Genomic DNA, 27,319 nt, shown 5'->3' with positions numbered 1-27,319 from the left:
ATGTTGCCACCAATTCAGTTGTTTAGAGAAGCTTGGAAGCTTGGAAGGATACATGATGGTATCTTTAACATACACTGAGTCAGTCATAACTTTTGCCTCAGGCGCCTGAGAACTTCCACAAACACTGACAGCACAGAATTAATGATGCAGTTCAGTCTAGAAGTGGCTGCGTTTTAATAGTAGGTAGAGTAAGTCTTACATATTGCCAACTGATCTTAAAGAAGTAAATTAAGTAATTCAAATTTGTCAAATGTCTTGAGATCTTCCAAAGAAATCCTCCATCAAAGCACAATCTGTTATTAAGTATTTCTGATTAAAAAAAAAAAAAGCCTTTGATTTTCTATACTATTTGGGCTATTCTCACAGTGGTCTTTTGCTAGCTTTTAGTGTAGGTAATGTGGGCTCACCCACACATGACTTCCAGAGCCTTTATCAGTTCATCAACTAGTTGAGTCTATAGAGAATTCATAGAATCATAGAATGCCAGGTTGGAAGGGGCATCAGGGATCATCTGGTCCAACATGTTATACGATGTATAGTTTAAATGACATGGCCCAGAACTATGTCAAGCTGAGCATTAAGTGTCCAGTGTAAAGGAAAATTACATCACTGCAAATTATTTATAGTATTTCAGCTGTGGATTCTGCTTTGTACAGGCTCTAATTAGTCAATATTCAGACCATAAAGATTTCTCATCTGGCTGTAGTTTGATCACCCAGTAGAGACAGAAGGAATTCATGTTGCATCAGTTCTTCCCAAGAGAAAGGTGCGGCCCTCCAACAGCTTTGTCTATAATAGATATAAGAGGCTGTAATGAACTAATTTGACATAAATAAATGTCACCATAAAAAGAAAAGCCAGTTAGCTAATGTGCTCCAGAAACACGCCTAAGCTGTACGTTTAATCAAAAAAGAAGTCAGATATTTTTTGATGAAAGGCACTCACAAGATAAGCAAAGAAAACCTGTTGTTAAAATTAGGAAACTTTACCTGCGATTTCTATGTTCTTATGGTTCAGAACCCAGCTATTTGAAAAATTTAAGAAAATATAATTTAGGAACAACATTGTCCACTTGTATCATTTAGTTTCCGTAACTTTTTCATTGTACTAACTTTGTTTTACTAATTTGTACTGAAATCAAAGTGTTGAATCATGTATTTGTTAGGCAGCATTCCAGTGGCATGTATTAAGTACTTCAAGATTTTCTGTTGGGGCTTAAACTCATAGCAGGAATTCTTCAGCATAAATACAGCTTTGAAATGCACAATAAGACACATGCTACCCTCTAGTCTTTTACGCAAAAGTCCTATATGTGTGTCACACATTTTATATTAGGATTAATGCCTTTAATATGTTTCTCCCATTTCTCTGATGAACTCTACCTGCAATGGCCAGCCTTGTCATCATTTTTAACTAGCGATGCATTCCGTATTACCACTTTGCCAGTTAAACTGGCAGGAATTACGAACAGGAATTACGAGCACTACAAGAGGACTTTTCATCTGGTAATAGTGCTGCAAATCAAGAGACATTTTCACAGTGTCCCAAACTGTGATTAGCCTTCCCTTCTCTTCTTCCTAATTCTCTTGCCTCTCCTCCTTTTTCCTCCTCTTTCTCATTCCAGCAGGATTTTCCAAAAAATAAATGAGCACGGATTTAATTTAAACCTTCTCTTACACCTTCACAGCGCAGCTCTTTTTAGAAGGCATCATTTTTCACTGCTTGTACTGATACAAGAAGTAGTTACTATTACAAGAAGTGGAATAGTTTCACTTAAGCTAAAGTGGGGTTTTGTCTAAGCAATTGTAGTTTTTTGAAAGTCAGACAGAATGTCCCTCTGGGAGCATGTTTTCTTTCAAGCAGTGTGTTATCCAGACTGTTCATTCCCTGGAGCTGATAACGCCTTGTGTGCAGTGTGATCTGTTCTGAGCAGGTGTCTCTGCTGCTGCGATCACCTGTTTGCAGCCTTTCCCCACCTCAAAGGCAAGGGCAGGCAGAGCTGGAGCCAAAGCTCCAAATCAGCAAGAGCTTTGGCTGTTGTGAAGTTCATGATAACATTAAAATGAGCCCTTGGAAAGTAACAGAATATGAATAAGATTTTTGGGAAAATTTATCCATCTGTATGTGAGTAGGAACCATCCTGTCCCGGCTCTTGTCTCGGTGCACACGATGGATGGAGATCGCTCCCTCGCGTTGCCCAGCCCTGATAAGGGCTGCCGGCTTTCCAAAACTCCAAAACGAGTCCTAAAGAGTTGATTTGCCGACGGTTTCGGTATCAGCACCGTCTCTCGCATCGAAGCGGCAGCTCCTCGCCCTCTCCTCGCTTCCACCCGGCGGCTCGTGGGGAGCAGGCGCCCCGCCCGCCTTTCCCGCCGGTTTTTTGGACGGGTCGGACGAATCGAGGGCGGGCGCCGGGGGCGGCGAGACCCGGGCGGCCCCACGGAGAGAATGGGCCGCCTCGGGCAGCGCCAAACGCCGCCACCGGTGACGGGGACACGGCGGGCGCGGCGCCGGCGGGGCGGGAACGGCGCGAAGGGAGGGGTCGGCGCTGGGGGCACCCGGGCGCGCGCCGGTGAGGGCGGAAGCGCGCGCGGCGGGAGCTGCGAGCCCGGCCGGGCTAGCGGCAGCCTTGACCATGGATCCCTGCCCCAAAGACGGCGAGAGCGCGGCGACCGCGGAGCCCGGCCGGGGCGGCGGCTCCTCCAGCGGCGTAGTGGTGCAGGTCCGCGAGAAAAAGGGCCCGCTGCGCGCCGCCATCCCTTACATGCCTTTCCCCGTGGCTGTCATCTGCCTCTTCCTCAACACCTTCGTGCCGGGGCTGGGTAAGGAGCTCCGCGGTGCCGCCGCCCTGCAGCCGGGACGGGAGCCGGGACGGGAGCCCCCCAGGAGCCGGGACAAGAGCCGGGACGGGAGCTCGGGGGGATGCGGGACAGGAGCCTCGCAGGAGCCGGGACGGGAGCCCCGCGGGAGCCGCTGCCCTGCATCCTGGACGGGAGCTCGCGGGGAGCCGGGACGGGATTCGGGATGGGGTGTCCGCGGGATCCGGGACGGGAGCCCCGCGGGAGCCGGGATGGGCGCCTGCCGGCGGCGGGGCGCGCTCTCGCAGCCCGCCCGTGCTTCCCGGGGCTCCTGCGAGGCCGCCCGCCCCCGCCGCGGAAACGGAGGGAGGCAGCGATCCCTTCGTCCCCCGACGCCGGCGGGAAGTTCTGCCGCCGGAGCGGGGAGCGCGCCGCCGCGGGGTCCCCGGAGCCTCCCGCACCGGCGCGGAGGCTGCGGGCGCCACCGCCGAGCCTGGCGGCATCAGGACAGGCTCTTCCCTCGGGCAGAGCCTCTGCGCCCTCCGACCCTTCCGATCGCTTCGAAGAGGCAGGGCACGGCCCGGCGTGGGAATCATGTGCGTTAGGGGAAGGTGCTGCGACTGCTGGGGCTCTTACGAGCTGTAGTCAGAGATCCAAGACGCGGAGCGATCCCAACACTCACCAGCAAAGGCGAGCTCCCAGAGCCTAGAGAGCCCTGGAAAACGTTGGTCCTGTACCCCTGTTGTAAGGAAGTTATATCCAGAAAAACTGTGGGATTCCCTGTTTATGGATATGAAGTCCCTAGTGAATGACTCGGGTAATGCAACCCTAGGCTGTGGCTGTGATCTCTTCTATATTTCCTTTTCCTCGTTTTTAATTAGGAAATACTTGCTTACTGCAGCTGAAGCCTTGAGTTTGAACACTACAAGGGCACCTGGAACTCAAGGCGGTATTGTAGCTGCAAGCAAAACGGTCACAATCGCAAAACCAGTCAAATTTTAAAATAAAACAACAAAGCAACCAAAACCCAGTAGTCCATACCTTGAGGCTCTTGTCTGTTCTTAGACACCATTTCCACCGCTGTGGCCCCTGCAAAACCCTTCCTTGTGGTATGGGATTATCTCCCAGCTTGTCCTGCTTTTGAAGATCTGCTGCCGTGCCCTTACCTGTTTCATGTGGTTTGAGCCTCTTATCTGAAATTCTTAAAGTTCTTCTGATTAAATATTACTGAACTCTGTGTGATATACTATGTGCAACTGCACGAGCTCCTGATATTCCACTGTGTTTGCTCTGAACCTACAGATGTATTCCAGGGAAAATCTTCCACCTTTTGAAATACATTGGAATTTTCCTGTGGAAAGAATGGCATTGGTATATGTGCTTCCAAATGCAATGCTGTGTGCTCAGAAGTGTTATTTTCATAGCTGTTTTGTTGAACCACCTGAAGAACCTGGAGTGATGAGTCAAACAGAATTTGTCTGGTTGAGTACTTCCGTGGGGTTTTGCGTTGTTATTATTATTTACCACTTAATTTCCCACCCTCTTCAGAAAGATGTGTTCAAAGCCAGAACTTTCAAAGTCAATGTAGTTTTCCATTGTTATTGTAGACACTAGATCGTCATTGTAGATGAAAAACTGACTTGCCATGCCCTTTTACTCATTTGAATCATCTCTTACTTCACACTGTGCTGCTTTTCACAGCACCCTAGAAAACAGTGTTCTTCCTTTATCCTAGGAGGACAGATCCCCATAAGCCATCCTCATGCCAGAAATGGCCTGACGTGTTGTTATCTGCCCGGAGCTCTTGGGGGCTGCCAGGGGGAGCCAGTGTTTTGCCTTCCCTCACATGGAAAGTGTCAGTGAGGAATGAGAGTAGACACTGTTTCTTTTCTAAAGGCAGGTGTATGCGGGTCCCCATTCATGCTGGTTTGAAAGCTTGCGAGCTGAATATGGACTTTGTGGCCATGTTGGCTGTGTTATCACCAACTGGCTGTACTGGCCCCAAATGGTTTTAATTCTATTTTTGGGGATTTTTAATAGACTGATTTTTTTTTTAAACTTGTTTTCCGTATGATGCACTGATTTCAGTGGTACTTTCTGTACCACTGTTCCTTCTGATCTTCTGTTGTAAAAGAAGCAAAACAAACAAGCTATAAATTAAGTCCTTCCGTGTGGCATTCTCACAGACTGGCAAAAAGCCTTCTTTTGGAGATGCATCCCAAACTCTGTATGCAAAGCATAGCACTTAGTCCATACGTAAATTAACCATTCTCTTAATGAAGCTGCTAATATCTTATGCATTTTGATAGAAAATTTACTCAGAGATAATATATCCAACTAGAATATAGCTATTTACAATCTCAGCCGTATCCTGTTGTATATCACATAGCCCACACACAATGGAAAACAAATCTACTGGCAGGGGTAGTCAGGGTAAAAAGTGTCACTGTTGCATGTCAGCCATCTCTGTGAACTGGCCAACACTTGTAATATAAATAATATTTGCTTGGAATATTGGAAATATTTTCCACTTGGAAAAGTGGAAGTATTCAAATCTAGGATCTGAGCCTGTGCCCATTGAAGTAAATGGCAAAATTCCCACTGGTTCCTGTAGCCTAGATTTATAACATATTAAAATGATGTTTCACAGGCTTGCTGTATATTTTGCCTGCTTAAACAGAGGGTGTGACTGTGTTTATGTAGTAATGGAAGTTCTCTATTTTTCAGTCCCTGACTTCACTCCTCATCTGTTTTGCATGTAGTTGTCACTTGTGTAGGCTCTGCAGTGCAAGGACAATTAAGAGTCAGAAGCCACAAGAAAATGGGCCACACAGAAGAAACTAAACGTTCCACTGCTTGGAGACCATTTATGGTGTTCATTAGCGCCCAGTACCTCAAACCAGTGATATTTGAACCGAACTTGCACTCCAGTGCAGGCTACCAAATACTCTGGCAGTCTCTTGGCATTTGAAAGTCTCTACTTTTTTTTTAGTTAAATTATCTTTCCTGTGTTACTGAAGTCATCTGTGAGGTTGAAATCTGAGAATTTTAAACATACAGCGTATTTTTCCTTTAGGCTGTTTATGTTTTGCAGTAGTACTTTATTTGGACAGGAGATGTAATACTTCCTCTTTGTTTATATAGTCATTTTATTTTTTTTCACTTTATTAATTTTCAGGGTTTTTTTTTATCAAGAACTGCAGATTTTAAAATGCACTGTTGACTGGATTTTAATTACTCTTTGCATATATGTTACAAAAGACTTAGGAAATTTTTCATACTCGGGGAATATGTTAACTTCTGTCTTGCTGAAACTTAAAATTCACACCAAATACACCCTAAAAAAGCTTGATTAGCCTGTCTACTTCTAATCTGTTTTGCTGAACAGCCTTGATATTGCACATTACTTCTATTCATTGTAAAAGACAGAACTGTTTGGAAATGTCTTAGATCGGAGTTTTCCATGGTCTGATGCTGTCTTCCTCATCTGCATCTGGTAGGGCTGCAGGGCTGAGCTGTAACAAAGGTGCCCCTAGCTCTGGTTCATAAAAGGAACAGATAGAATGAAAGAGAGAAGAGGGAACTGGTGTTGTCAGTGAGTGCTGTAGCAAAAGCCACCCTGGTGTTGGCTACCAGCATTTCAGCTCTGCCACAGGCACTCAGTGCTACAGACATGGTAACCTCTAGTTTGGCTTAGAGCTCTGAGGCCTCAGGGCCAAACATGCTGTGACGAGCTCTAGAATGGCACTAGCAGACATAAATGGTGGTATATCCTCTCAGTTTTCACTCCCGCAAGACTAAGCAGTGTGCATCTCCAGCAGGTATGTTCTGCAGATGGCAACTGAGAGAAGGGGCTGGTCCATGCCCTTTAGCTGGCAGACTGTATTCTCTTGGAAGTGCTGTGTGCCAGTCAGCGTGGGAGAGGATCTGACTCCCTGTAATTCCCTGAGATGGTACATGGGAATCTTGCCCTCCTTCCTACCCATTCTTCCTTCCCTCTACATCACATGTGTGGGAGGGGGGAAACGAAGGGGGAGAACTTGAGAGAAATGTGAGAAGTGTGTGGAATTATCTGCAAATATGAGGTATTCGCCCAGATTAATCCCTCCTGTCAGGAAGGGGGTGGACTTTTGGATCGCAGCCTGAATTATACACGTATACTATTTTTGTGCAGGGAGCAATTGAAATATGTAGCATAAAATTGTATTAGCACAAGACAGGAAAGCAGCTACCCGTATGCCATGAAATAGCCAGTGGTGGAGATCATGAGTGGGTTATACAGCTCTCCTGTTCTGGGTGTGCCAGCTCCATGTCACGAGTCTTCTGCCATCTGTTTAATCCACTTCAAACTTGATAGAGTTCAAGGGTTAGACCTTCAGGTATGCAAATACAGCTTTAATACTCAATTTATAGACGCCAAGCATCTGCAGAAGATTCTCATTAGAAGCCACAGCTTGCTTCAGCAGAAAGATCTCTCCAAAGAGCTGAAGTACAGAACACAACACTCAGGGAAGTTGCAGAGATGAGATCTGCATAAAATTATCCATACCCATTTTATTTTTGTTGTTGGAATGATAAATAGATGCCACAAGCAAACATCCATGGCCTTCATTATTGAAACAAAGAATTTCAAGGAAAAAACACACTTTCTTATCTGCAGTAGGATAAATATTGTAGAAAATAAATTCCAGCTTTCAAACATCTGTGCATTAAAATCTCAAACTTACTTTGGCATTTGTGATACTTTTAAATAATTTTTCTTCCCCAATGAACATGCAAATCAATAAACCTGGGTGATTTACAAGCTCATTTGTGGAAAACAAAGGCTTTTCAAAGTGTTTGCATGAGCTTGTGTTCGTGAACTTTACTGCTGGAGTTCTTCGGCTAGTTGCCTTTCAGCCTGTGATGTATAGACCACTAATAGCCTGCCGAAACGAGCTATTTGTTCATGAGAGCTTAATTAGACAAAGCAAACCGATTGTCAGTACACTTCACTCTTCAGTGGAAAATACAAAACCCAATAAAGATCAGGAAGTTCTTTATGATAATTCTTCATCTGCTTGTGCGAGGTGGGAAAGGGGGTGGGAAAGGGGATCCATGATAAAATGTGTGCATCCAGGTTATTGCTCCGTTGCTGGGAGCAGTGGTGTCAGCTGTGCTGTAGATGTTTCTCATGGTGAAGTTAAGTTAGGCACAAGAGTAACTGAATCTGCAGGTTTCTGCTCCTGCAGGTCGTGTTCTTGTCAGTATGGAGATGACCATTGATTTCCTCCTTTCTTTAACAAAAACCCAAACCAAATAAAAAGAGATTTAAGTGAGAAATAGAAGTGTCATGCATAATGTACTTGGCTGATCACTCAACGATCTTGCCAGCACAGAGTAGTCCAGAATATTTTTGGCCCATGAAGTGTCTGGACCATCTACGATGAGAAACAAGATGGGAAAACTCAAAACTGGTTCACAGATAATTTGTGATCAGAATAAATGCCAAATTATTTCAAGTTTGTAGCTTCTCAGTTAAGAGAAAAAAACAACAGGGCTTTATCTCTGCTGAGGGATCGGGCACGCCCCCTCAGTTTTAATCCAGTGTCCAATGGCACGCCCTGCTCTATTTTGGGAAGAAAGCTGCTTTCCACTTTGTGGCTGTGTTTTATTTGTATTTTTATATTGTTAATGTTTTATACTTAATATATTCATCATCTTCCTCCCTTTCCCGTGTTTTACACTAGATACCCTTCTTGAATTTATCTGCTTTGCCATAATGGTCTCATATGTATGTGCCTTCTTAATCATGCACTTCCCATGGCCTTTGCTTTACAAATGTAGTTATGGGCATACACGGCAAAAGCATAGCAGCACCTTGTTCTTGACTACAGTCTCTGTCACAGTATGAATATTTAGTACTGTTTGTGCCCTTTGGCCAGTTTTTGCTCTTCACTCCTTGTAGTTAATAAAAGTTAGCTGTTGAGCTCTTCTTGTGTTTACAACAACTTTTTGGTTAATTTCACTGTCAAGCTGTGCAGAAATGTCGTGCTGCTGCTTTTGAATTGCTGTCAGTACCAGACCAACTTAGATGCAAACAAATTTCTCTTCCCTCCCTCATGCCTTCTGTTTCCATCAAAATAGTAGACAAAAAGAAATGGCCAGTGACATTTTTGTTCGCTGCTGTCCTTTAAACAGTTCTGTGGAGGTATGTGGTACTTAACAAACACCTAAGGAGAAAGGGTTTGCTCAGCATTTTGCAGTGTCCTTTGTCATTTAGTGTAATTTTCGCAAAAGTGGTTGAAGATTAAGTGTGAAGGTGGGAACAGACAGCAGAGAAGAGCTGTTAAATGGCCAAGTAAACCAACTGAATTTTAAAGAGTCTGTAAAGCTGTTCCAGAGGAAGGGTCTGAATTTTAAAGAGTCTGTAAAGCTGTTCCAGAGGAAGGGTGTTATGTGGAGAAAAGCAGAGAATCAAGCTGGAAGGAAAAAAGTACATTTGCGGAGATTTAGTGAGGAGGCCCAAAGAATTGGAAGCAAGAGAAGCAAGGATTTGAAGACAGAAGTAACTTGGGTGAGGAGAGTGCTTTTGATGAGGGAATTTTGGCTAGTCTAGATTGCAGAATTGTTCTCCTGCTCTGAATCAGTGGCTCCCTAAAGTCCAGTCTAAACATTCCAGGAATGTGAAGTCTGGGTTTCCTTGTTTCTGCTGAGGACTGGAAGCTTTTTCATTAAGTGAGGGAGTTAATCCCTCTTTCTCTTTCCACTCTTCCTAGGGGGTTTGAGTGTTTATGTTAACTAGGAGCCTCAAAATGAAAATATTGTAAGAGCCTGAGAAAAATGGCATGCCATTCTACCTAGTTATATTTCACTTGTTGATTTCTGATTTTATAAACTTGCTAGGTTATATTGTGTGAGGAGTCAAGTTAGAAATAAGTAGACAGCACTTGAAAATTTGATTTGAAATGCTCATGTCCTCATCCTGTTTCCATTTTACCACTTAGAAGCTGCTCTCACCCTCCTTCTTCCAGTGGTTTAATATAAAAGCAGTTCAAAGCTCAGATTTTTCATTCCAAGGAAGTTAGGCCAAACAATTCCTATCCTAATTGACAGCCCCTCAAAAGGCCTAGCAATGCAATCCTGACTCTCACAATATTTGGTGTTTCCTTAGAACCCTGTCCCCTGAGGCCTTTCATTAGATGAGAATCTCTGCCTTCAAGAAAAGAACAAATGTAACTTTCAAGGCTTTGAAGCAGGATTTGAAGATATGATTCTTTCTCAAAAAAAGCAGTGAGGGATCGGGGAGAAAGAATGAATTGCATTTTTTAAAAAAACTCTCAGATTTGGAGAACCTGATTCATGTTTTTTCAGCACTGAAGGATGTCAATATTGTACTGAACTTTTACATTTAAAAATGTAATGTAATACATTGCTAACTAATTTCCAACTTTGTCAAACTAGACAAAACCATGGACACTCATGTCTCTGAGCATATGATGATGAAATATCCAGACTAGTAAATATAAATGGGATGTTTGATGAAAGCTAATTGGTAATACACTAACTTTAATTGTAAGTTCTGGTAAGAGCATACGCAAAGGACATGCCCAGAGTGGATCGTGATCAAATCTTACTAGAGGAAAGAGTGAGTACGTTTAATAGAGGAACTATTGGAAATATAATCTTGTTCACTGGAGGGGTTCAACCTGTACCACATTTCTGACTTAAGCAATACAGCTCACAGAAGGAACTGCAGCGACTTAAGGCTGCCATCTTTGGGTATATTAATTTAAACACATCACAGTTAATTATTCAGCATCTCACCGGGTTTTCATTTATTGAGGCTGAGCTCTTAGTTTGCTAGAAGCATTGATGAATATTCACACAAAACTTACAAGTACTCTGCATTTGTGCATAGTAATTTTGTTTTGGTTATAACACAAGCAAGTTTGTAAAGAACATAAAGGCTAAATGGTTAAATTAATTTGAGATTGTGTTGGAAAAATTTTTAGGAAAGTGCTAAAAGGCCTTGAAGAACCAATAATTTAATGAAGTATAATAAACTAGATTATAAAGAGCCATTGCTACAAGTTTACTATGTTAAAAAGTTGAGTCGTTTTCTGAAGTATGAAGCATAATATTTATATGAAAATATTTTACCTGAAATAAAATAAGTGGAATGATCACATTAGTGTAACACTGTCCAGCTGAAACAGTTTTGCTGGTTTTAGTTTAAAATATGTATTTATCTGTATGGATAATTACATATGCTGATATGAATATGTGAGATCTTGGTTTTAAAGTATTTCTTCTTTATGTAGGTAGAAAACCATTTGTTGTATCTGGTTTTTAAGTGCATTCATGTAAGAATGGATTTGAGCTTTCATAAATGGGTTTTGTTAATTTGCTATTTTTAAAATACTCGCAAGACCTCTTCTGTTGCCATGACAGTTTGACTTCCATAAACATGATTTTCTTGTGTCTGAATATCCAACATTGTCTTTGCTGTGCTGCGTTGGGGAAAGGAGATGGCAACTTGATACCATAGAAATCACTACGTGAAGAAGCCCATGTTGTCAGACCTCTTTCACTGACAGTAGTCAGGACTAGAGTCTTTATAGCAAGATAAAATAGACTCTTGGATTAACATTTATGTATTTATGTATCCTGTAAATGAAAAGATACTCCCCCCCCATGACATCTTACAGACAATGTTTTGAAGTCAGGAAGCTTTACTTTTCCTTTCCAATGAAAATTGGTTTGAAGAATCTGAAGACTAAGTTCTAGCTAAAAGTATGACTGGACCTCCTTGAGCCTACATACACAAAGGACATTAAACTCCCATTGCCCTACAACCCACTCTGGAGTTTCTGTCCTGTTGGGAGGGCTTCACAAAGGATTTAGGACTGTCAGAAAGGGCTGATCACAAACAGACATTTTTGAGGTGTAGGCAGAAGAAAATCCCTTTCTAACTGCAGGATCAACGTGATTCGCCCTGCCTTCTTTCTGTCTTTGTGAACTGATTGCAACAAATCAGACCTGTTTCTGAACTCATTTGCACCAGAGTGGTTATCGAGTAATCTGTCAAGAGAATAGGGGCGTTGGTTTTGATGTAGTTAAACAGTTTAGTGTGGATTCTCTGGGCTGGGCCATTAAATTCTCTCTCTTGATCTATATAACGATGAAAGCACTGCCAAATCTTCCATATTGCAGTGGTAATGTTTTTTGCTGCATGTCTCTGTTCTTCAGCTCTGCATTTGACAAATGTGATCAATACCAGAGAACGCTTAGCAGAGGTGTTGTGCCAGGGGAGGTTTAAACTATGTATTAGGAAATATTACTTCCCTGAAAGGGTTATCAAGCACTGGAACAGGCAGCCCAGGGAAGTGATTGAGTCACCATCCCTGGAGGTATTTAAAAGGCATGTAGATGTGGCACTTAGGGATGTGATTTAGTGGTGGACTTGTCAGTATTAGGTTTACCTCTTAACTCCATGATCTTAAAGGTCTTTTCCAACCTAAATGATTCAGTGGGATTTTAGAACAGAAATACTTCTTTTTTCTCTTTTTTTTTTTAAAGCAGTGTTTTAGACTCAGCATCACAAGTTTTTTTTCCTCCTACTGAAATTTCATTATGGCTACAGAGAGCTGGGGGGATGGTTGCTTGTCTTATGTAAACGAGAGAACAGAGCACAGGAACTACAATCATTGGCAATTGTGAGTACAAAAATGCCTCCTTTTCTCTTCTAAAATCCAGAAGGTAATTTTATATATTGACTTGCACCTGAGTGCTTATTTCACTCAGTCCTCTGCTCCTCCCACACATCCCACAGAAACATCAAAATGGATTCTCCTGGCACACTGTTGAAGCCGACTCCCTGAGGAGATATAACTTTGATTATTTACATTAGTCAGTTGTACATGGTGAACTTGATTTTTGTGCCTTGGTTGCTAGCACCTTACATTGCATACTGCCACAGAAGGCTAGTGTTGTTTTACGCCCACACTGCAGAGGTGTAGGTAGCTGCACAAGTGCAAGGCAGAGCTTGAACCAAGCCATGAGTGTGGACAGAATAATGGGGAGGGCTCTGTGTCTAACCATTAGACATTCTGTGTCACCAGCCCATCTTGATGCACATAACTCCTCATGCACAAGGGTGCCAACATGCAAATTCTCATTTCTGTCAGAATTAAGCCTCATTATTCCCACTTTGGATGGTAGATCCAAGGCAACATAGGATCTGTCTCCTTGTGCTGTGTGCAGCTCATACTTAGAAGAAACCCGTGATGGAGCCAGGAATGGAGTTTAGACCAAGTATTAGTTCCCACAAACCACTCTTGCTCATCAGTTACTGAAGCTGTGATGAATAAATGGTAGCAGTCCACCCTTAGTATTATTGACTCAAGGAATAAAAGATTTTTCTTGCATGTATTAATTAAAATATGGTATACATGGTGCAATTGAAAATCTGGCCCATATGTATATACATTCTGCTCTCAGATTAGTGCTTTCATAGCTTTCATTAGTGCTTTCATAGTGCTTTCAGATAGCCTTTCAGTGCTCATTTACTCTCTGTGTGCCAAGATAGAACTGCAGAGAAGATGTCCCCTTTCTGGTTTCTCTGTGACCTCCAGGTCATATTGCATGGAGCAGCAAAGACTTTTTTGAACCAGTGCAAGACAGGTATAAAATGTTCCCGTTTTAAGTTAAACCCACCTGTCCAAACTGAAAATCCACAGCGTGCAAAGAAATGTGATGTTGAGCCTCTAGAACCAGTTTGCCTCACCTCTACTCACTGTTTTTGCTTCTTCTTTTAACATTGAGCTGGCACATTGAAGTTGTTCTTGTGAATAAGTATAACTCACTGTAAAGAAGAGTTGCAGAACTGAGCTCTTACATCGCACTTAAAAGCAGAGAAGACTTAATAAGTTGTGGTACTAAGTAGGACACCCATTGAGAGTGGTGTTTCCCAAATTAGCCAACAAACAAAGCTAAAAATCTGAGGCTATTGCACAACAAAACTTATTCATCTTTCTCCCAACAGATGTGGATTCGCTTTACATATATATGAAACTTCATCATATACTAGTAGATGTTATTTATTTTGTGAAAGTAATGATACCTAAATGACATGAGACCTTGTTCCAGTGACTGTGATTGAAGTCTTTTCTGAGAAGTCCATGATTTACTAGTATGAGAAGTGCTGAGTAGGTAGCCGAGTGGGGGTTTGTTGCATTGTTATTTCAGTAGAACCATGAAGTGTAGACTATGCTCAAGTTATAATGCAGAAATTAAGTAACACATTTAAACTGTTTGCAGCCTGTATAGAGAGGTCAGAGGAAGTAACTTGCTGAAGGTTGTCTATGAAGCTGGTGAAGAACCGTCCAGAGAATCTACATGGACTTTGTGCAATTCAAATGCCTCAAATTGCATGCCCATACTTTGTTTTCCATTAACCTATTCCAAGGAAATTGTTTTTTAATTAACTGTCTCCATCACTCTTTACTTGTGTTCATCAGGAAGGAGGATGTTGTCTGTGCCATGCAACACAATAAATAGGTAGGATGGCAATGGCAGTTTGTAATTCACCTGTGATGGTTACTCCCTCATTTGATCCTGTGATCTGCTCCATACCTGTGAAAGCTACATGTTTTTATACACGTGAGGGGGAATTCAGTATATTTTAGTCAGTATGTGGCAAAAAAAAACCAAAACCCAAAGCCAAGCAAGCACAGATGTACCCTAGAGTTGCTATTGGAAATGACACTGATTTGTACTATCTTTTGTAGTTTAATATTAGCAGATATATGCAGTAAAGTAGGGTCCGCTGTATTCCTTCTTGTTTACACAGTTGTGTGCAAAATGGGGCCTTACTATGGCCTTAAAATGTACTATTTTAAAATATAATATTTATACTACTGTGTAGGTGACCATGGCACTGTACAGACAATGGAAAAAGAATGGGGCCTATCTGAAAAGGTTGTGATAGGAATGTACCCCAAGAGTCAGAGCAGAGTTGAAATAAATCTTAATAAAACACACAAGACAGTGTAATGAAAAGAAAAATATTTCTTGAGTTATGTATTTAAAGGCAGAATTTTAAAGACACAGTTGGGACTTGTTTCTTAGCAACAGGGCTCATATGAACCATGCAAACACTGTCATGCTGGAAAAAGATACCCTCAAGAAGAAAGAAGGCATTATGAAAGGAGCTAGAACCATCAAATTTAGACATCTTCCTGCTGTCGCAGGAGCATTTTATCAGTATTGCAAAGCCTTCAGGTGATGACCCAGGTAATCTTGATAAACTATAATGATCAGCACAAAGAACTTTTCTTTATTTCTCCTTTTCAACAGAGAAGAATGGCAAAAATACATTCATTGGTATTACAGAGATACCATAAACTGTAGTTTAGGTCTTGTCTTCCCTCTGTACCCATAATAACATGGCTATGTTCTGCACTGAGGACGTAGGAGTCCTGCTGAGCAAAGTCCTTGCTCTATTGGACCTCCAGTACTGTATCTAGTACTAGATGTTTCAGAGGAAGATCTGTAATGAACAAAGTTGAATGCAATAACCTTGTAGCAAAAGGTCCTCCTAAAGGAGTTGGTTAGCTAGGTGATAAACCAAAGCAGGAGGTAATTTTTGTTAGTATTATTTAGTCAAACTAGCTTAATGACAAATCTTCTTTTGATTGGACTTATTAGGTGGGATTCATCCACCTTTACATCTGAGTTGGTTGTGAGTTGGTTGCCATTATAATCTGTGTGGAGGAATAAGGCACTACCAGCATGTGACTCATCTCTACTCTAAAATAGGTTAAGTGAGTCACAGCTGCTGGGGGCCTCTTTTTTTTTTTTTTTTTTAAACTGCAAAGGGTAACTAGCCCAGATTGAGACACCTCCCCTGCAGATATCTGAAGTCAGGTCAGATGAAAGCTACCTATTAACTAGTTTGCAAAATAAGATGTTTGCTTTAATAGTTTCAAAATACATCATGCATTACCTACATGTCTTTCTGGATCTCATCTTGTCCTTGCAAGAACCCATAAGTAGGTTTGACCATGCTGTTCTCTAGTCCATGTGCATCATGGAATTTGTATGTTTTTGAAGGTTAGACCTCCTAACTTTCTCATGAGTTCTCAACATAAAACCCTTTATTTTCTGTAATTACTATCATTGCCCTTCCCTGTAGCTTGTTGCTAGCTCTTTTCCAAAGTGTATGTGTATTAGATGTTGGTGGCAAGGTTTTGGTACGAGGGGGCTGCAGGGGAGGCAGGACATCTCTGTGAGAACAGCTGGAAGAGCCATGCATGGAAAGGCCATGCTAGAACAGGTACTCCTGACAAGAACTGCAACTTATGGAAAATCCATACTACAGCAGATTTGTCCCAAAGGACAAAAGCCCAAGGCATGATCAGCACCAGACCAGGGGAAAAGCATCAGGAGGACAGAGTGGCAGAGAGGAACTGCTGTGAACTGACCACAATCTACCCCATCCATCCTTTACTGCTTAGAGTTGGGGAGAGGTAGAGGAATCAGTAATCAAAAAGTGAAGTTGAACCTGAGGGTGGAGGAGGAAATAAGTGGGAGAGGTGATGTTTTATTTTGTCTGTTTTTCCCCAAGTCCAGTCTGTTTTACCTTTGAATATAATTGGTAAGCGATCTCGTTGTCTTTATTTCAACCGACAGACTTTTTATTTTCTCTCTCTCTTTCCTGGGGGGAGAGAGGGGAGCAAGACCGTGATTTAGTGGGTTTTTGGCAGGCTGTCAAGGTCAGCCCACTGCAGCACATCACTGATTTCTGTAATAGCATTATAGTGCCTTCCATAGCATCCCTTCCTCTAGATCTTGTTAACTTTGCTGACAGTGGAACATCTTGAACACATGTTCTCACTACACTGCTCATGATAATTAGAATGATTCCTTGAATGATGTGCTCAGTGTTCACCATGTTCTTTCCTTTATGCATTATCTATGGTATAAAACATATGAGAGAGGTCCTTGCATGCTCTAGTGAGAGCTGTTATATTTGCTAGTCAGGCTGACAAGTAACCTCAGATGAATCTTGGGAACAGTTTACTGCCTCTCCTTGCTTCACCCCAGCCAACCAGTATGACACCTGGCAGTAATTTGTGATTGTGATGAGTAATGTAGAAAGGTTTCTCTTCTCACTCTTATTCTGACTTCTGGGGCATTGACAACTCCATCAGACACTTGGTTGTGGCAGCTTAAGCAGTTACAGATAAAGTAACAGTGTCTGTTCCATGTCCTGGCTGGAGATTACAACACCTCTCATCAAGCGATGTCAGATATTTTCACTGTACCTCAGTGCAAAGCCACAGTTAAACTAAGCTAAATTTAAACTTAGGTAAGCTTTGGGAAGACTTTGCACTGAATCTGTGTAGTGGCACACATATGTATTTCCTTCTGTTGACTCGGATGTGGGCTTATAACCTCTACTGAAAACAGATTAATTGCCTGGCAGCTGGTCATCTTCAGACTGTAAATCCTCATATAGTTGCAGAGCGTAAGCACTTGATAGTGTAATGTTGTGCCAGTTCTGATCTCCTCATGTCATAAAAAAATACCCCAGGACATATCATTAGCATTGCTTAAACAGGAAGAACCATGACAGCACAGGAAAGACTTTTCAGACAATGATTCTTTAATATCCAGTAGTATTCTCATTTTCTAGTACATGCTCATAACCCTAATCTGTATGTTTCACTTTCGTGATAGCTAAAAGCCTTAGAGGGCAGTAGGCTAAACTAGGAAAGCCAGAATTTGAGCAAGTAGCCTGACAGGTCTTTCACTATTGCCTCAGGCATGATTTACCCTGGAATTCATTGATTTCAGTGGGAATTACGTATCTAAGTATCTAAGTGTTTTCGAAAGTCCATGCTGTAGCTTCTCTGCCTGATGCCTTTTTTCTTCAACTGAAGGAAGAGATTGCTAGTATGCACAATTACACAGACACACGCTGAGTTATCAGTGGAATTTATGAAACGCTAAGCTAAACAGAACTAGATGAAGTGCTGCTGTGGTCAGAACAGACATTAAGAAAGAAGTAACAGTACGTTTGAAACAGAACAAGTAGACAAATACACGCAGAGTTATTTGGATATGTTAAAAAATATTGAAGGATTATAAATAGTTTAGGGCCAGATGTTTGAGAAGAAGAGCTATGTTTCTGTTCTCTGTTGAGCAGTTCGGTTTAATTTGTAATCTTCACTAACCTGAAAATAAAGAGCACTTTTCCAATAGACTTTTACTGCCCTAATCCCAGATCTAGAAATGTGACGTTTCACATGGATCCCATGCATAGTGCAGACTATACCTGTCTTTTATTATTTGCTACTCAGCTATGATGGGACTGAACTTTCTCACAGAATCAGTCAGCTTCTGCATTGTACAGCCAGCCAGCATGTCAGCAAGTGTGCCAACACCTTCTCCCAATACTTCCTTAAATTATCCTGTGATTTAGGGACTTTCTAACCCACAAGTTGTAATTGCATCCCTATGTTGTAGCAGTCTTTGACCTTTTTTCTCTGTTAATTTTGATCAGTATTAGTGCAATTAGAAATGAAGGGAATCAATTACACTGTCATACTCAGTCCAGTCTTCTTCCCACTCTTATCTCATCCCAGATCTAGTCTTGCTTTCTGTCAGATGGGCAAAAAGAAGAGCTAGTTCCGTGTGACCCATAGCTACCAGCACCTGCATTGGCTTGAAACATCCTGCTGCCAGCCATACTATCTGTCAGGTAAAGCATGGGTGGGCTTTGTGCAAAGCATCATTCCGGTTTTCAAACATTGAGCCAAAAGGCCAAACACAGTCCTGATGGCAGCTCATGTTTGTCTAGATCCCTCCAAGAGCAGAGACAGTTACCAGGGAGCTTAAGCAGTGATGTTTGTTCTACCTGCGCAGAAACAGCTTGGTTTTGAGGCTCTTTCTGGAAAGAGCAGGGTGATTTGAGTCTTGGGCCCATTACACTTGCACTTTCTGCAGCAGTTGAAAAGAGTACAGAGCAAGCTGCAAAGATGAATGTAAAGATTTCCAGTGTCCTGGGCTGCCTCTAGTTTCTTGCAGGGTGATACAGTAGGAACTGCCAGGAAAGCTCCACATCTTTGTGCTTGTGATGCAGAGTGCATCACTCTGTGCTTCATGATCCTTCACAAATCATGCATTTAGGCTAGTTTTCTCCACTTATACCCCAGGCCTCCCCATGATTCCGATTTTGCTCAGCCCAGACACATGCACCCAGTGCTTTTAGTGAATGCAGAGATTTCTTTCTACATGAGGAGTACTTTCCAGGTGAGAATTAAGGTGGCCTGCATGACCCTTAGGAACTTCTCATTAAGGAGTTTGATCCATGGATCTTGAACCTGAACTTCCCATCTCCCCTGCTCTCCTGTGTGCCAATTTGCCTTTCCTTGAAAGGGCTGCCTTAGGACAGTGGTTCCATTTGTAGAGCACATTACAAACTCGAGATCCTACAGTAGCCCTTTCTGCTTAGATTATTGCACTGTTCTAATCAGCCTAGTATCTGAGAGATGTGGTTTGCTCTGAGTGGCTCTGATGTCCCAGAGTGTTAATGGTCCTGTTCCAATCTGTCCCCAGTCTGTCATAATAAGATACAGCTGCTTTGTGATGTGGTCCTAATGCACTGACATCTTTGGAAAATTTTCTCTAGAAAATACTAATTGTAAAATTTAAGGTAATTTTTCATGATTGCATCTCGTTAAACAAATGTTCATTTGAATGACAACATCAGGCTTCTGCTATTACATTGTTTTGTGTAGCACAGTCAGCTAGAAAAAAAACGTTTTTTTTTCATTGCAGGCACAGTAAAAGATAGCAGAATAGCTCTAATGTGTAACGTTGCTTTTGTACAAGATTGTGTTGGAAATCTTATAAAATAGGAGGGAAGAAAAAAATGCACTAAAATGGAAGAAAAAAAAGAATAATTTTAACTAGAAATGTGAGGTTATTTAATACTGAAGTGTAAGAAGCTCTAAGGACTCTAAAAATACACTTTAGGCACCTGTAGGGATTCATATAGAAGAGTAAGGAAGCCCTAAGTAGGGAGAGAACATCATGATATATGAGTATATCAATGGCCCACTATTTCAGAGCACATACAGTAGCCCATGCTTTGGCACAGTGGGGGCAAAGCATGAACTCACTACAGTTTGTGTGAGTGAACAGTTGCTTTCTGCCACTGCTTACTGACTTTGGGCAGGAGAAAGTATAGCTGCCTGTCATTTTGGTGTTTAGAACTGCAGAAACCTATGTGTGACCTACTAATTAGTCATAAAAATAAAATAAAAATTTGACAGATTTGGCTTTTGTACAGTCTTAATAAGGATGGGGACATTTGTTGATTACAGAAATAAATTGCTTCAACGATTTACCTTGTGTCACACAGAAGCTACAGTGGATCTCTAATTCAAGGGTAGAAGTTTTAGGTTGCAGAGTGTATAATTGGTAACAGCAACACACGTTCATCAGCTCCAAAAGTAAAGTCATAGAGCATTTGATATGGTGTGTGAAGGAGAACTGTAGCTGGCTATAGCGATTGAGGTGAGTGTAAGCAAAGGTAAACATTGAACTTGTTGATGCATGGGAGAAAAAGAAAGAATATTTGGGGTGACCTGTATGCATGCAAAAAGGGAGAGGGAGGAATTAAATATGCAATTCTCCTTTTCTTCTCTTCTTCACTTGTGAGCCTGATTGATGGGAAGGTTGTTGGTAGTATCATCGGGGAGAAACATTCACCACACAGGGAAACGGAGTTTGACTTTGCAATCATCGAGTTGAACAAGGGGATGTTCAAGCAGAGGTACCAGGAAGACTAAGCAGGATGTGGGAGAAGTGTCCTAAAAAGATGCAGGAATCTGAGTCACTGGCATAGAGAAGGAGGTGGCACATGACAGCTCATGTGCAGATGAAGTTTAAAGGCAGTATGGGGAGAACAGAAAATGGGGAAAGGAATTGCAAAGGCTCAGTCTGTGCTTCTGCAAAACAGGGAAAGATGATAATGTAGAGTGAGAGGTGTTGAGGACATCGTAGGAGAACGAAAGGCAGATGGTAAGATGTCAAAAAGCAGAGACCCCCTAATGTACTCCACAGCTAGGAATACTGCAGATGGAGCAGAGGTCCTGACACTTGACCAGACCCTTTGCAGACCTTAATGAAAACAGTTTCAGTAGAGGGGAACGAAGCCTCGTTTCTAGAAAAGGAGAAAACTGAGATAACATTGCAACATTTCCTGGGCAGAGGGTGGGAGGAAGGTGGTTAGGATAGCCGGAAAGACAAGTGGAGCTGTATGACTCTGCCACGACTCTGTTGAGGTAGGAGACTTACAAGAGGCCTTTTTCTGTAGTGGCATAAATTGTAGTTCTCACCTTAGTTTCAGCTATGTAGTCCCATCCAGGTCAGAAATTAGCTGTTTAAAAGCTGCAGGGTTACAGGAGCTGGATAACCAGTCTCCCAGCTGTACAGCTTCTGGGCACAAGGGGAGCCTGAGTAGCCTGCTAGGATTCCCAGGCACCACGGTCTGCTCAGCTAGGGAGAAAGAAAAGCAAGACCAACTGCTGTATGGTGCAGAGCCTGTTCCCGGTGCAGAGCCTGTTCCCCGTACAGCCCAGACTTGCTAAAAGGTTAGGAAATTGTGTGTATGCATATAGGATCAATTTTCTACAATTTCAACTTCTACTTAAATATACATTGTTTGATAAACTGGCTGCCATTGGCCTGGACAGGTACGCTCTCTGCTGAGTTAAAAACTGGCCGGATGGCTGGACCCAAAGACTTGTGGTAAATGGAGTTAAATCCATCTGGAGGATGGTCAATGTGGTGTTCCCCAGGGCTCAATGCTGGGTCCAGTTCTGTTCAGTACCTTTACCAGTGATCTGGACAAGGGGATTGAGTGTATCCTGAGTAAGTTTGCAGATGACACTGAACTGGGAGGAATTCCAATCTGCTTGAGGGTAGGAAGGCTTTGCAAAAGGATCTGAATAGGCTGGATTGATGGCCTAAGACCAGCGGGATGAGGTTCAACGGGCCAAGTGCAGAGTCCTGCACTCCTTCAGTGCTACAGGTTTGGGAAAGTGACTGGAAAGCTGCCTGGCAGAGAAGGACCTGGAAGTGTTGGTTGACAGCTGGCTGAATGTGAGCCAGCAGTGGCTCAGGTGGCCAGAAAGGCAAATGGCATCTTGGCCTTTATCAGAAACAGTGTGGCCAACAGAACCAGGGAAGTGATTGTGCCCCTGTACTCAGCACTGGTGAGGCCACACCTTGAATACTGTGATGAGTTTTGGGCCACTCACTATAAGAAAGTCATTGAGGTCCTGGAGTATATTCAGAGTAGGACAATGGAGCTGGGGAAGGGCCTGGAGAACAAGCCTTAAGAGAGACAGCTGAGGGAACTGGGGTTGTTTAGCCTGGAGAAAAGGAGGCTGAAGGGAGACCTTATCACTGCCTGCAACTGCCTGGAAGGAGGTTTTATCAGGGTCGGTGTTGGCCTCCTCTCTCAAGTGACAGGTGATGAGAGGGAATGGCCTCAAGCTGTGCCAGGGCAAGTTCAGATTGGACATCAGGAAAAATTTTTTCACCAAAAGGGTTATTGGGCACTGGCACAGGCTGCCCAGGGTGGTAGTTGAATCCCCATCCCTGGAGGTATTTAAAAGTTGGGTAGATGAAGTACTCGGGGATGGTTTATTAGTAGGCAGGTACAGTTGGGCTTGATGATCTCAAAGGTCTTTTCCAACCAAATGATTCTATGATTCTATATCCATGCAATTCATGTTAGCCCTGTTCAAGTCGGTTTGAATTTGATTAATCAACCTTACATAGAGCAGCAGGCATGTAATGTTTGCCATGGCCTAATGCTATTATTTAAAATAACTGTCTTTCTGCTGTTCACAATTCTGAATTGCCACCAAGATCAGGTTAGACCTGATAAGCCAAATTAATCCTTAGTGTAACTGTGTGGCAGTCAATGGATTTTTGTCAGAATTGAAGCTGTAAGGCAGGAAAGGACATTTAAAAGTCTGAATCTCATCTCAGCTGCACCCTTGAATATTAACATAAGTGCTTCCAGCAGTGTTGCCTAGGAGAGCTGAACCATTTTCCTGTTGTCCCTAACCTTGTTGTAAACTATTCAACATAAGGATTATAAAAAAGAACCACGTGAAGCTGTGATAATTCCCAGTTCGTCTTTGCATAACACTTTCCCTGATACATCTAACTCCATATAAATCTTCTATAACCTCTGAAGAATGGTGTCCTTTAAACATTGTAAAATAGAGGTATGGCTTTTCAAGTCTTACTCAGAGTAATTATATGTTGTGGTGTTGGGAACTCAGTTCTTTGTGGTATCTACAAATAAATGCATATGCGTTTTGAACTAATGCTGACCAGTAGCCAGATGACAGATACTGAAGATTATTTGGTAAGGGGAAAGTCTATCCAGCAATGAAAATAAGTATAAATTGGTTGATATTTTTGGCAAACCAGGAATGCAAGAATTAAGAGATAGCAGTGGGCATTCAGATGAAAAGACCACATGTGAAATCCCACAAGCACACTTACACGGTTGTGCAGAAGCCCAGGCCTTGCTGGACACATCTTTGTTGATAACCTGTTCAGATCACAATCTTATCCCTGAACACAACCCAGGTCACTCAGATCCGATCCAACACACACACACCATAAAGTAGCAGGAGAGACACAGAAATAGAGAGAAAGAGAAGGAAAGAAATCACCGCATCTATGGCAGCAGCAGTTCCTTGGGAACACATGGTCACAGCAGCAGCTTTTTCCAGGCCACGTGTTCCAGGCTGGTCCAATTGAAGTGATGGTCAAGAGAAAGTGTGAGAGTATGGGAGCAAAAGCTGAGGCATGTGGCTCCTTGCAAGTTCTTCTATAAGGCGTATCCAACCCCCACCAGCACATGTTGGGGTGGCCTTGCCATGTGTCTTTCAGGAAGGTCCGGCTGAGGTAGTCCGGCAGGTGGAGGAAGGCAGGTGGGGGAGGCAGCACCCGCTGCTGCATGACCTCCCCCTGAAGCAGCCAGCTCCAGACCTTGATCTCGGCCAGGCGAGAAAGAGCCGTGCTTACTCCTGCACCTTCCCTCCATTGAGCCTGGTGCCACACACCTCAGATGATATCCCAAGCTCCATCCTTGGGGAGGTCTGCTACTGCACCACCTCCACTATTCATTGCTGGTGCTACAAAACAAACACACAAATGGCTAACTTTCAGACAAAGTGTTTAAGACAAAGAAAGAAGCGTAGTCAGGCTTTACATTCCACCCCATGACTTAAACATTTGTCACAGAACTCAAATCCAAAACTCAGGCCCATGCTGTCTGTAGTGGTGACACTTACATGAAGGGGAAAGGACAAGAAGAATAAGGCCAAGGAAGAGAGAAGGAAGGGGTAGTCACGTCCCAGATCCACAAGCTATCAACAGATCCACAAGCTATCAACTTGCCCAGTCAAAAGACATGGGGTATTTCACAGATCCATAAATTGTCAGCTTGTGCCTAGGCCTCTTTCGACTTGCCCAGTTGAAAGACAAGAGGAGTTCGGGATCAGGATATACCAAATAGAGGAAGAAAGATAGGGAGGAAAAGACAACCAGGATGGCATGCGTGATTGTACAAGGATCAAGACTAATACAACAACAGCCGAGTGAACCAGTCCGAGTATAAATCTAACAATCAAAAAATAAGATTTTAACAAACAGACTTGAAACTACAGCTTTTATCCTTGGTTTTCTATCCCTTAAATTACTAGCAATGGTAAATAAACAACTCCAATCTTAATGCATAACCCACAAGCAATAATAATTTTGGAACAGTAAAAGGAGTGCCACTTATTTTCCCAAAAATTTTAAGGTTCAATTTTGTGACCAGAGTCCCACTGGCTCAGATGAGTTTAGGGAGCTTAAAACCAGAGTATTAGGAAACATGAGGCATGTATAAAGTCTCATGGTAATATAGTTTCTCCAAAGGATAGAATTTTGGATGCCAAGGACAGAACACACAAAACACTGTGATGATGACATCCTCATGATTATCCTTCACCATCACTTTCTTGCTCCCAGTCGAGATCGGTGGGTCTAGATCTATCTTCTTGAGGAGCGATAATGGCATTAACAGAGAATATTAACAGAGAAATATGCAACTTACTTACAAAAAGAAATATTCAGCTTGGAGAAACCCAAAATCTGTAATACAAGTATAGTGAAAGTAGCCACATATTAAACACAAACACAAATCAACCTTTGTGGCAAAAAATCTCAATACAGGTATAGCAAAAGTAGCCACATTAATCATATTACACCCAAAGACAAAATCAGCAGTTGTGGGAAAAAGTCTCAGCCCATCTTCATCGGTGGAGTTTATAGCAGGGCATGTCAGGACATGTCTTCGGTCCACGTGGCTCCATGGTGGATCATCGATTTTTTTTCCTGATAAAAAGAAAATTCAGTCCAAACCAGGACCGATTTTTAAAAAGAAGGAACAATTCTCCTTTACGATGGTATCAGCGGCTACCCATGCATACAGATAAAGTGGGGTTTGTAAAATAAGGAGTGCCTCTCAAAATCTGGGAGGCTCACCTGGACAGGCTGTCCTGAGCAGTATCTAGATTTGCCGAGGGAGAAAGTAGCCAATAAATCCCCTTGTTTGTTTTCTATGAGCCGTCTAAAATAAGCCCACTGGCTGCTTTTTGGCTCGGCTAAAGGTAGCTCCACTAGTTTTCTCAGGCGGGGGACTGGTAATCTTACCGACAGGAGCTGAAGTAGCGGCTGCTGTTTCCTTTATTTAAAGGGCTGCAGGCATTTTCTTTTCTCGAGTGGTGGGGCGGCTTTTTTTCCGAGGGCTGTCACTTTTTTGCCAGCCAATGCAGGTCAGACAGGGGCAGGCCAGGCATTAAGTATCGGGGAAACCCCTTTCCTAACTGACTTGGTAAAACTTTGTGAAGCCTGATCCCAGGAGTGCAGATCGCAATCACATCATTCTACTCCCAAAATCCATTTCCTTCACCCCAGCAAAGTACTGTTTGAATCACAAAGCACTGTGTCCCCTCATGCTCCTCCAACTGGGCGAGCTCCTGCACTTCAGCCAGCTCCGTTAGAGCACATACATTTGCTTTCGCTACAGCAGAGGTTTCAGACTTCTACCACTTATCAACAATAATTAGGGTCTGGAGTTTGAAATCAGGATATGCATCAAGAGCAGGATCAGGTTCTGCCACCCCCTCATTCCTAATAATCAGGGGTGGGAGTTCAGGATCAGAATCGCGAGTAGGACCCCATTTCACCACTCCCTCCTCCCAAAAACAATGAGCCTCACGCTCCAAACCGGAAAAACCAGTTTCACAACACCCAATCCAATCACTTTCGTTTCATCCACAGCACCCTCGTGCCGAGCCACGGACTCGGCCTGCAGACGGTGGTCTGCATCCAACGTCAAAATAATTCCTGGTCTGTAGAATGCCTCAACTTCTTGCTTAGAAAGTCTAATCCTATCCTATCCCTCGTAAGTAACCTCTGTTTTAAACAGGGATCGGAGCTTGGGTGCAGGATGAGGCTGTGAATCAGATTTCACCACCCCTCATCCCAGCAATATGTGGTCGCTTTCCCTGCCAGATCAGCAGCCTCGTCTGTAAAACCACGGAACAGCTACAATATCAGCCTCTGCTCACGTGCATAAACATCGTCTAAGTTACCTGCAAAATCTCCTTTTCCCTTCTCAGTTCAACCAGTGCTCCCTGTGTTACGAGCAGAGCTGCCGGCTCTGCCTCCAGACATGTCTCCAATGCCTTATTCACTGTTTTCAACGCTTCGTTTTCTCTCAAGTCTTCGACTTCCCTTTCCAAGCAGCTGCCCACGTGGCTGCTGCCAGGGCTCCAAGTACCACCTAAAGTGCTAAAGTCAAGTGGGAGCAATAGAAAGAGGTCATATCCATCATAACCATGCCAGAAATCACAATTTGCTTTCACCCTGTCGAGGATGCAAACAGACAAACCTTGCTCTGTGCAACAGAAATGTCCCGCCCCGGGCCCACAAGCCACATGCTTGCACCCAGGCCTGACTTGGGGTGCAGGGGTTCGTCTATCTGTGTGATGATCCAGAGGCCAACAAAGTCACTCTCAGGGCGAAAATAAAAAGCAATATTTATTCTGGCTCTGGCAAACATAAACAGACAAAAATACTTGTGTGGACAGCGGAGACATGGGGTGCAGCTTCCCAAAGTTACAGAAACAAGGAAAGAAATCACATCGATGGGAAGCGTCAGTTCCTCAGGAACACGTGGTCACTGCACCAGCTTCTTCCAGGCCACGTGTTCCAGTCCGGCCTGATTGAAGTGATGGGCGACAGAGAGTGTGGGAGTGAGAGCCAAGCTGTGTGACTCCTTGCGAGTTCTCTTATAAGGTCCGTCTGAGCCCCACCAGCATGTGTTGGGATCTTGCCACCCGTCTTTCGGGAGGGTCCAGGCCGGGCAGTGGAGGGGGACGGGGGTG

At 43.0% G+C, this 27,319-nt stretch overlaps 1 protein-coding gene across 4 annotated transcripts in view; it reads left to right on the top strand.

Annotated features, from left to right (window-relative positions):
* The first annotated feature begins 350 nt into the window (after positions 1-350).
* STUM (stum, mechanosensory transduction mediator homolog) overlaps positions 351-27,319 on the top strand; it is a 58,055-nt gene continuing 31,086 nt past the window's right edge. For 2 of the 4 annotated variants that reach the window (XR_008449126.1, XM_054062607.1), the window contains exon 1: positions 2,468-2,822. Coding sequence is in view for 3 of the 4 variants with exons in the window: in XM_054062607.1 (XP_053918582.1) it covers positions 2,636-2,822 (187 nt within the window). In the remaining variant the exon portion in view is untranslated. Of the gene's footprint in view, positions 2,823-27,319 lie in introns of all 4 variants that reach the window. The other 2 variants (XM_054062606.1, XM_054062608.1) reach the window with 2 other exon arrangements.

Source organism: Cuculus canorus, chromosome 3, assembly GCF_017976375.1.
Source record: "Cuculus canorus isolate bCucCan1 chromosome 3, bCucCan1.pri, whole genome shotgun sequence".
In the NCBI taxonomy this organism is placed as follows: Eukaryota; Metazoa; Chordata; class Aves; order Cuculiformes; family Cuculidae; genus Cuculus; species Cuculus canorus.
Note: the sequence above shows the minus strand (reverse complement) of the source record. Positions and strands in the feature narration are given on the sequence as shown.